We start from the raw sequence: 11,605 nt of genomic DNA on the forward strand, positions 1-11,605 counted from the left end.
AATAAAATAAAACTAATATATAATAATTAAACTTTTATTGACATACTTAACAAGACATGCAAAATCAACTTTGAACAAACAACATATGTTAATTATAAGTTTTGGTTTAAGTAATGTTAATAATCATTGGTAACAAACATCTTATAATACTAAAAAAGAGATCAAATTAAGTTATTTTTAATTATAAATGCCAATCAGTCTTCTATTTCCTCATTTACTGACATCGAACTACTACAATTATTGCAGTAGGTAATAAAATGATCAGGGCATATATAAATTTGACATTCATGACAGGTATGACTTGTCTTCTTATCTTTTTTGGACGGACATATTTGGCATCTCTTGCGAACGCCTAGAATCTTTCGAGGTGGTTCATCTGTGGTTTCACCTGTGAATTGTGCGATTCTTTTGCGCAGTTGACGTGGTAAATTCACTCGAGCTCGTCGCACTTGTAAATGTTCCTGCACCATGGCGAGTCCCAGATTTTTTAGGAAATGTCTTCTTTTCATGCGTGTATCATCATTATTAGCCCGGTATATTATGTTTGCGTTTATTTCCGATATATTTAGCATTGCAAAAAAGATAGTCAATGGCCATCGTTTTGTGTTTCTACTCACGTTGTATGACGCAGAAAGATTGTCCACTACATCCACTCCACTCTTGGTGTGATTGTAAAAGGATATGATGTCTGGTTTCCTTTTGTCACCTGTAGACTCATCAATTTTTTCGTCATGATGTAGACTGGACATCAATAAGACAACTTTATTTTTCTTTGGAATGTAGGAGACTAGAGTTATGTCCTTTTGATGTCCAAAGGTAGATGATCCTGGACATTTTCCACGTGTTGTAATGAATTGAGGTGGAATCTGCCGTTTGTTTTTGCGTAAGGTTCCAACTGCTGTAAGTTTATGTTCCGTTAGGAGGTGAGATACTAATTCATAACTCGTGAACCAATTGTCGAATGTTATGTTACGATGGCTTTTAGAAACGGGCAAGACGACGCGATTTACAACGTCAAAAGGTTTGTTGCTGAGTGAGTATGGGCCACTTGGCTGCTTTCCGCTATATATTTCTAAATTGGTCACATAATATGTCACTATAATCACTAAATAGAAAATAAAAGTATGTCACGAAAATATTACATTTACAATGACGCTGGGTCAAACATACCCGATTGGACTTGACGCACGAGTTGCTCGTTGCGCGGGCGGCGTCGCACTGAGCGAACCATCGGGGCGGGTAGCGGGGAGGCATCGCTTCAGCTACTCAAACGCTTAAACCACATAACCCGGGTAAACAAAATATATGTTCGTTAAAAAACGTCTCGGGTCATTATGACCCAGCGTCATTGGCACCGGGTTAAATAATTCAAATCGATCGAGACGTGCTCCCATCCTTTTTTCTAAGGTGTGCAAAAATTTTCATTTTCGTTTTTTGGACAATTACTATAACTTACCCTACGGGAAGTTAAATATACGTTTATACTTATGTATTTTCTTCGAATAGTATAGTATCATTTCTTTTTTTCATTATTAATTTAAATACTTACACAAACCATTGTGTAAGTGACAAAAATAAGCCAATTTCTTAAATATTTTGGCATAGAAGTCACGTTCGTAGAGTGCAAAAGTGCTTCGGCATGTGTCATGATGCAAAATGTTCTTTTGTCGCTCGCATACCAAACGCTGATGCGGAACTAAATAGTTCCGGTCAATTGCAAACCCGGCAACGAGATAGTAGAAAGACATCTGGTGAAGGATTTGCTGCTAGTTTTCTAGATAGGCGGCTTAAATTTGAGCCGCTAATATTTTAATATAGAGTAAAGGCTATAATAACTCTCAATTTAAAAACACTCATGTTTTGGTCACTATGGTCTCCAGTCAATAATAAAAAGTTGTATTCAAGTAAAGTTGTATTGTAATTGTATCAAGTATGTAACACTAATTCTTATGTAAGAAAAAGTTTAGTAAAATTTGAAAATTATTTAACAAGGAAAACAGCTATATATTTGGAATTAGATTGCTTTTTTGCACATTATTGTATACGTATATGCGCTCACCATGAAAATAATATCAGTACCAATATACGAGTATGTTGGTTGTATGTTTATATAACAAAAATATTTAACGTCAAGCTAAAACGGGGTGATAGTATTGACCTTAACTGTTCTAGAAGGAATTAAAAAAAATGTCTTCGGAAATAATGAGCTTTTAAGTGAAACCTAGAGCTTTTGTAAAATTGTGACCATTTTTCTGTTATTGTGATTCATTTTCATTATTTTTGTTCATTTAAAGTTTGGAACCATAACCGTGAAGTAATTTCTAAGACTACGAATAAAAATAATGACACAATCAGTGATGTTGTGCTAATATTTTTTTTGCCGGAACGCTAAAATTAAACTGGTTCAAAAACCGGTTCTTATGTTTGTTCCGGTTCCGTTCGAAAAGGACATAAACAAAAATCATTACAAAACCCATTTTGTGCATATATATGTATGTTTATTACAATAATAAGAGCGTTTAATAAAAATTAGTTCAAATAAAAATTATAAAATTCACTTATCAAATCATTTTCTGTATGTAGCGTTTTTTTTGTATTTTTTTTGCCGGAACACGTTCCGGTCCTAAAATGATTTGCCGACAACACCACTGGACACAATTATCCCAAGTTTTTAAGAATTACCTTTTGTTAAACTATGATTATAAAATTTTCAAAATTGGTTAGCTTTGAATTGCCCTTCTTTACTAAAAATGTTCTGAAGTGTGTTGGCAAGCTCCATCAATGTTTGGGCATTTAATCAGTATTGTAAAATGGTAAATTACTTGATAGTTTCATAATGCAAAAATATCGAGTATAAAAAACCTAAAAATAGCACGTTAACGGCTAACGGATGTCACTTACATTCAGTTCAAATGTTTTTGCCTCACAAATTGGAGCTGAAAATTGGAGCACTAGGAAAAATCATGTTATTTTTGGATGATTTTTGTCGCATTTTACCATATTGATATCCTGATCAAATACGTCATCTTTTGATGAAACTTACTAGAATTTGTTAAAAAATAATTTCAAATTAAAACCCTAGCTATATTTCCATTCTGCCATAGCTGCAAAATACTGTCGTAATAGTTCTGTAACAAACCTGCGCGAAATGGATAAATAATGCATTACGGATTTCTTGAGCATTATTTTATTGAGCAATAGTATTTGAAGTGAGCGCAGCGCGTCGCATTGAAATTAGCCAACCGCGACTTGGGGACATGGAGTCAAATTTATAAAAGGAGCGATTAGAAAATGCATGCAATTGCATCAGACATAACAGAAATTCTCAACTCATAACACAACACATTATTGAAACCAATAATTAAAACAAAGATCTAATAATACGAACTGGTACACAGCCTTAGCTAGAATCGTCAAAACTCTAAGAATATATATGTAAGTCAAGTAGGTAGCGTTAAGTAGTCGCGTCAACAATCGAAAATATTATAATTGAAAAATAAACAAATTTAAATAGGTTTAAAAATAAGTAATATTTTGAGTAAATTTATACATAAACAAGTCTGCTCCGTTTGGGCAAAAGCAACAAATTCGACTGCCTACAACATATAGCTTTATTCGAAATACATATAAGAATTGGAAAGAATCAAACATTTTCATAATTTATTAAAAAAACTAAAACATAAGTCAAAACATTTCCTGTATATTATCAAACTTGCATATATTCTTTATTAAACGTTAAATTTTTCAATTAAAAACATGTAAAAAAGTCAAATAAAGTGACGTATTACTCAAATCAAATTTATGTAAAACACGCTCTATCCAATATTAGTGTTTTCTAATTTATTCGTGTGTCATAACAGTTGTACACATTTTTCCATAAACAATATATGTATACAAATACAATCTCAAAATAGCAACAGGAAATGTAAAAAAATAAGATAAATAGAAATTATCACAAAAAGAAAGTAACGATTATTTTGACAATGACAAATAAACGTATTATTACGTTATATAAAAATAAAACGGCTTTAAAACTACACTTTCGTGGAATCTGCATCAAATGTAGAGTATATAAAAAAAAACGTACAAGACAATATTTCAATCTTAAAAATTTATTATCGTCATGAAAAATATTGCTTATATTTTGTATTAAATATTGCTTAATATTCTGTCGATACTTTTATGAAGAAATGTTCATCAATAAATCAATAAAAACCGAAATATAAAAGCAGACAAACAAAGAAAGACATTCGCATCAGGCTTCTTAATTCGAACTTTGATAGTACAAAGCAGTATTATAAAATAATATATGTGTTTCACAAAAAACAGTTTTCTGAAGCTGAATATTTTTACATTATAAAATGTAACATATATAAAACAATTGGTTTATTTGACTTTAATACGTAGATTACAAATATTTTACATAAGCTGACATATTAACCAATTATATGCCCTAATAAATTACACATATTTTTTTTAATAATATATCTAAACCTCAGTAAATTTATCAACAAATTATAATTTCCGATTTTGTGTAATGCGGAAAGCGATTACGTAACATCATAAACATCAAAGAGTTTATTCGGAAATAAATAATTAAATTATCAGACTCAAACAAAAAGGTTTTCTGTAAATAGCCAGATTAAATATTTCAATAAGGAAAGCTGAAAATCAAGATCAAGGGATTATATCTGTAAAATTAGATATTATGGTATGAAATTAGAGCACCACAGCAACTGCCCCCAACAGAAATTATCATGTTCAATTAATAAAGTCACATTTTCATGTCCAATAATACTATCTATTATTTCTTAATCCTAAAAGAAATTACGTGCATGCTAACTTCGTCGTTGCAGAAATATGAAAGGATTTTGCTCAATCTGTCGCAAGAACACTATGAAAAATGACTTGATATCGGCAATGATATGAAATTATCTAATAATATAATACAGAACATTTCCTGTATTCTCTAGAATATATTTATAATTGCTAATTGCGTGCAGAAGTAGAGACATATTACTAAAATCGCAAACTAAGAAAAAATAAATATTTCATTAAAAATTTGAGGGTTGTGATAAAAATTGAGTGTGCTCAGAAATTATAAAAAAAAATTATTTGTAAGTTTTTGTAAAACTTACGTTAATATTATATACATTCATTTAAAAAAAACCTCCACTGTTTTGAGGTGCATTTTGTATGTCTTAAACTACAGGCAAATGGAAATTTAACGGTTATTCTGCTTTTTGTACTTTTAAGCTTGTAATAATAGTAAACGTTTTATAGCATTTCATAACTTATTTAAGCATTTAAGCATATCAATACCAGGTGAAGGCTATTTTCACTTGGAAACATATTGCTATCTATCTATATTTCCAAGTAAAAACCGCTGCTCGAAGCAGGATCGAACCCGGGACATCTGATTCAGGTCCAGTCAATCGAGCCTTTAACTAATCCAGTCAAAGCAAGCCAAAAACTCATTTAAAGAGAAAAATATTGTAGTTTAAATAAATTATGTATGTATTATCTACTTGTTCCTAAATGTTGTTACCATCTGACTAAAGCAAACATAGAGAGCGAATGCATCCAATATTGCAACGGAGAAATTCATTGAAGCGAGCCATTGCACCATAATGACATTGCATCATATGAAAATGTAAACATTGAAATCTCATCACTGCACATCTACATGCAAATTAGTACGTGCGACAAAACGTGCATCAAACGCTCCTGATACATCATTTTTTTCATAACCGCATGTTGCATCATATTGGTTTTCTATTCATTAGAAATGATTAATTGTATATAATGAATCCAAACGATGATACCACACATTTCTAATGTTGCATTGTAGTCATAAAAGATAATGAATACATATCAAAAGTAATAAAATATACTATTTGTTTGTAAAACAATATGTATAACTCGACCACTAATAGAAGTAAAAACACACATGTCTTATCAGAAATTCATTGATATATTCTGATATCTGCGTTGCTTAACATGAATATTTATTCAAATAGTTTTATAATTTATTCAATCGTGTGTTCATAACATAACTCACATAAAACTATTTTGAAGAGAAACCTTCATTTTCAAATTTACATTCCAGGTTGATCTTTGATTCGCAAATTCGATCCAAACGTAATTTAAACCTAAAGCTCACATGATATATTGATCTTATATGCGCCATTATATTCGAAATGAAGATTTGTTTAACACTTGGATTCCATTGCATCAAAATGTCAAAAAACTAAACGACATGAAGAATAAATGTACAGGCAGGGTAAACATTTCGGTTGAATAAAAATATTCCCAGTTTGACTTCTCATCCCGCTATGGAGTAACTGAAATTGAAATGTGAGTAAAATGTACTAGCCAAAATCATGTCAATTTTAGAATCTTTTTTTTTTTACTCGAAATTTTTCAATAACTAGTTGGTATTGGTATTTAGCCTTGAGGCAAGTTACATGAACTTCCCGATATGTGTAAATAATCGACTCAATCAATAAAAAATAAATTATTTTATGAGTGGATTTATTACACATAACTGAAAACGAATGAACACGTTAACTCGGAGTATTTTCAAAAAGCAACTTTTCAAAAATCAACAATTATTATATTTGAACCAGTTTCCGTAGGATTTTAATGGTTTAGTATGTTTATTAAGACCAGGTACTATATTGTTATACCAAGTAAATCGTCTAATTTTAATTTTAGCTAACGTCAAAAAACTACTCATTTTCTCAAACGTTGATGAATTTTTAAAATTAAACTACTTGCCATAAGGCCGTAATATTACAGTAAGTTCTAATATCGCCAAAAAAAAGTTCCATAAAAATCGGCATAATTTTTTTTTTTTTTCAACAGTTAATTACAAGAAAACGACTCAGTAGATTTTTACCTAAAATTAATCAGTATCATTCCCAACTAATATCTTTCGAACAGTTTTTGATTTTTTAAAATCGGTTCGGCAGGATCAGCTTAAATGTGGACGAAAAGTTTAACACTTTTTCAAATTACAAAGAAACGGTTATTCGAGATACATCGAATGGCTTTTAAATTTTTGAAATCGGTCCAGGCGTTTTTGAGAAAACGTCGATTTACGGCAAAAAATCTGTTCACACACACACACATACACACACACATACAAACACACACACATACTTTTTCCAAATTTGATCTCATTCTATTCAGAATGGCTAGAAACGTCGAGAAAACATAAAATTAGCAAATCGGATTTTTTGATGAAAACATAAACTTCTCCTTCGGGAAGTTAATAAAATTTTCAAGTATTTTACCATTTTACAATCCTGATTAAATGCGCCACCTTTTGGAAATTGCCAATACACTTTAGTACATTTTTTACAGAAACTTTTCTCAAAGTCGACCGATTTTAAACACATTAAAATCATAGTTCAACATTGTGTCTTAATTCTTGAAAACTAGAGGAAATTGTGTTAATATTTCTGATATAACCAAAACTATATCCAATTATTTCACCAAAGCTCTATGTTGCACTTAAAAGCTCGTAACATCCAAATAACGTGAGATAATTTTATTTTTTTTTGTTTTTCGGGACAGTTAAGGTCAATACTATCACCCCGTTTCGGCTTGACGTCAAAGTCTGGTACACCCTGTATATATATAGGTTGATTTCTTGTGACATCATTTAAAAGAGTTGTAAATTAATATTGTTTTGTGACTAAGCATAAAAGTGCTTTATTCGAATCATTCATGGCAGATCGTGTATATCGATGGTCTTAACGAATCGACAATCGGGCCAAGGTGCAGCAATTGCTAAATCACTAACTAATGTCAATTATCACTTGTAAATATTACAGAATGTAGACAGAGCACACGCACTGCGTCGCAAAAAGTGAGAAAGGTAATTGAAAACACAATAAGACGAGTTAAGTGAGCGTGAGTTAAGTGCTTATGTTTTTTGTGTCAGTTAACTAAGCGGATAAAAAATACGCAATTCATTTAAATTTAAAATATGTGCGTGAGATTTTTCGTCAAGCTTTTTATGCGGCAACATATGTGACGAAACATTTTTTATGTCACATCGGTGTTAAATACTAAAATATGGAATAAACTTAACTAAAAATGCATAAAATATTACATGAATGAAATATGGTTCATATACATATATAAACCTATATAAATGACTATGCTATCTGACTATGTTTAGTAAAACACCTAGCTAATTTATCATAGCAGAATTCGTTTTGCTGTTTTTCAAAATTTGTCGTCTGATTCTTTTTACCCTATAGGCTTGGTACAGCCAAGGCCCAAATATGTCCAATGACTTATTCTTAATTTCAAAGGGATTTTACGAAATAATAACTACCTTATTCAATCAATGCAAAATATAAATTTTATTGATGCAATTTTTAATGCAAAATATAAATTTTATAGATACATTTTTTTACTAAATATAGCCTTAATCTCAAATTTCGTCAATAGCAGTGTTGGAATAAATATTTACCTATCTCTTATCAAATTACTTTTTTATCTTAATTTACTTTTTCATTGACTGTTTTTAAGTTTTTAACCTTTGCCAAGGTAGAGACTGAGGTGGTCCATTTTACCCCACGCTTTTACAGAGGTTATATAGAGGTAAGCTTTTACAGAGGTTATATAAAAAACTGTTGGATCTAACTTGAAATTAACATCTTATAAAACAATTAAATAACGTATACTTAAAAATTATATTAAGGTCTCATAAACTATACAACAGTGCTCACAACCAAAAAAACTAACAACGAAAGAAAATACTTTTGTAATGAATTTTCAAATATTGCTGTTTATCAACATTTTAAAAAACAGATGATAGTTGGTTATACACCTTTTTCCCTCTACTTTCAAACATAGTTTTAAAATTCTCAACTTTACTTTTTTCTCAGTGGTAGTAGTACCTTTTTACCCGCGGACATCTAAGTATGTGTCTATCTTACATCTCAATATTTCATGCGACAGTTACACCTGCATTGCTTTCATTGCTTCTCTTTGATATCATTATTTCTTAAACTATATTAACAAATAAACTTTCATACTTTTCTATCATAAGATTTTTCTAATTCAAATTAATTTAATAGTATATTTCTCTTGATACTGCACTTCTGTCTTTTTACAGACAGAGATTGAAATAACTTTGCCGCAGAAAATATATTCAAGGACTATAAACTGTATACTATCAGAAACTTTCGTCATTCAAATTCATTTTGTATGAAGTTTTAAGTAATTTATGTTATTTTAAGAAATTAATAATCAACTAGTATTGTTAGTTATCAACTATTATTTTACTTTAGACTTGAGAATAATTTCTATCTTATTATTCTAATATTTCATTATTGTAATCAGTATTAACCCTGTGCCTGCACAAATTATTAATTATTAAATTGAAATTTTTAAAACTGACCTAGCTATAATTTATAACATAAATTTCTTTAATTATTTATGACAATTATTCGAGTCTTATTTGTTAAAATGATGTAAAATTTTATCACTAAATATTGATCATAGTTTTCAGAAGTATACAAAAAATTTCACAAATTTACAAAACAGTATTTTTCCAGAAGACGAGAATGACGTAGGTGCCGGGTTCTGCGCTGTAAAATTAGCCAAACAAGTGTGTTTGGCAGAATAAATAAACGAATTTCGGGAGCCGATAAACAAACGGGCGGCGCTGGTCGGGCGCAAGTCCATCATCGATTAGCGATCGAAAACGGTCAGAAAATAAACATTCTACAATTACCAGACCACGGTTACGTAAATACAAGAACGGCGGAATATATATTCTCACAGCTGCTTCGAAAATCTACTTAAGATTTCCGGCGAAAGTTTGGTCTTGGACATTAAAAGATAGATTTTTGTAAAAAATGTACGTGTAAAATCTGTCCTAAATAATACATATAAGGTGATGGTAATTAGAAGTCTGAAAAGGTTTAAATAACATTTTACTAAATAAGACTCAAATAACAAATTTTGCGTCATATTATGCAAGTCTATTTTACTGAAGAAGAAAATTTTTTTTGTAAATATTAACTAAAAAAATACTTTTTAATTTTTTATTTATGTTTAAGTAGGTACTATTTATGTATAGTTTGTCTATATTTGTTTAAATATAGAAACGAACTAATATTGATTTAAACATATATGTGTAATATGAATTAAGGCATTACAATTAGTTATTTAGTTGACATTTTCATAATGATGCCATATATTTGAATCGAGCCATTTTGAAAGCGTATAAAATTGAAATAGAGAAGGAATTGTAAAAGTTATTATATTAAATAAACAACTAGTGATTTACCATTCTCGGAAATGTTTTGCTAGAGTACTAGAAAGCATTAACCAACAAACAAAGTTAATGTTGAAGATCGCGTCTTGGTTCGAAAATAACTCGAAACATTTTACATTTATCATAAAGAACACTGGGAAATTTGAACTTAAAATCATGAACTGCTAGGAAAATATACGAGTTCTGCGTAGAAATGTTTTATATAGAGAAGCTTGGTACATCATGACCATCGGATTGCTTTCATGGTCATGGATTGTTATTGGCGCGATGCAAATAGTTGAGTGCGGCAGGACGAACACTGACAGACGCGTTTCCAATTATTTCACTATATTTCGTGATTTATGGTTTTCCATAATCATTGTAAATATTACTGCTCAGATATGGATTTCTTACGACTGATGCAACAAAGCCATAATTGAAGTAACGAACCGAAATATACTGACGAAATAATTAACATGCTAAAACAATTTCTAAATATAACTTCATATATACTATTTCCTCCTACTGCTTGCTTGACTTGGTCACATAACTTATCTCCAGGTCAAATAAATACAATAAGATTTCTATATGCTTGTCATATGGATGCGAAATTATCACAATTGAATTAGAAATTATAATGATGAATTATTAAAATTTTTAATATTTATTTACAGGGAGATTTAAAAATATTCAAAAAGATAAGATAAGTAAACTTATTTGAATATTTAGCGGGACCTCAGACTATTTTCATGCCAAAATAAATCTCTTACTCTATACGATTGTACATTCTGGCCTTTTTGTTGAACATGGTGAAATGAAGCGCATGTATTTTATTTGAACAAAATAAATTTGAATTACATCTCATGATATAAAAACGAGCAGAAAATTGGCACAGCTATAAAATTTTAAGATAATATGTTAGGCTATATTTAACTGCATCCCAAGCTTCAAGTATTAATAAAAGAAAATAAAAACGTTTACTGCCCGCAAAATATAATTAGTTAACGCTTGAATCTCTTTAGATAAACAATGCAAAACGTATTTTATTTGAAAATATGCAGAAAGTGCATTTTTTTATGTCGCCAGCAGTTTAAATAATATAGATCAAAAACGTTTACATAAATGAAAATAATGCACATTTCAATGAACAAATGACCATATCCTTACTTCATTCTAAAACGCAATTCAGAAACATTTTAGGTTTAGGTGATAATCAACTTACTAGTATATATTTCGATCCTAATTTATGCAGGTTGCAAAACTGATAGTAGCTATAAAGTACCGCGGAGCACCTGATGATGGTCATAAGGATGACATCGGCTG

General features: G+C 30.2%; 1 protein-coding gene across 1 annotated transcript in view; it reads right to left on the bottom strand.

Annotated features, from left to right (window-relative positions):
- The window catches only part of LOC113381684 (3-hydroxy-3-methylglutaryl-coenzyme A reductase-like), a gene marked incomplete at its 5' end in the record, with an annotated part of 30,056 nt that extends 18,456 nt beyond the window's left edge, over positions 1-11,600 (bottom strand). The window contains 1 exon segment of the mRNA XM_026620434.1: positions 11,501-11,600. Coding sequence (XP_026476219.1) covers positions 11,501-11,600 — 100 coding nt within the window.
- Between the last annotated feature and the right edge of the window lie 5 nt (positions 11,601-11,605).

Source organism: Ctenocephalides felis, unplaced genomic scaffold (assembly GCF_003426905.1).
Source record: "Ctenocephalides felis isolate EL2017-DRISC unplaced genomic scaffold, ASM342690v1 CF-g0.4_SCAFFOLD_02994, whole genome shotgun sequence".
NCBI classification, from domain to species: Eukaryota; Metazoa; Arthropoda; class Insecta; order Siphonaptera; family Pulicidae; genus Ctenocephalides; species Ctenocephalides felis.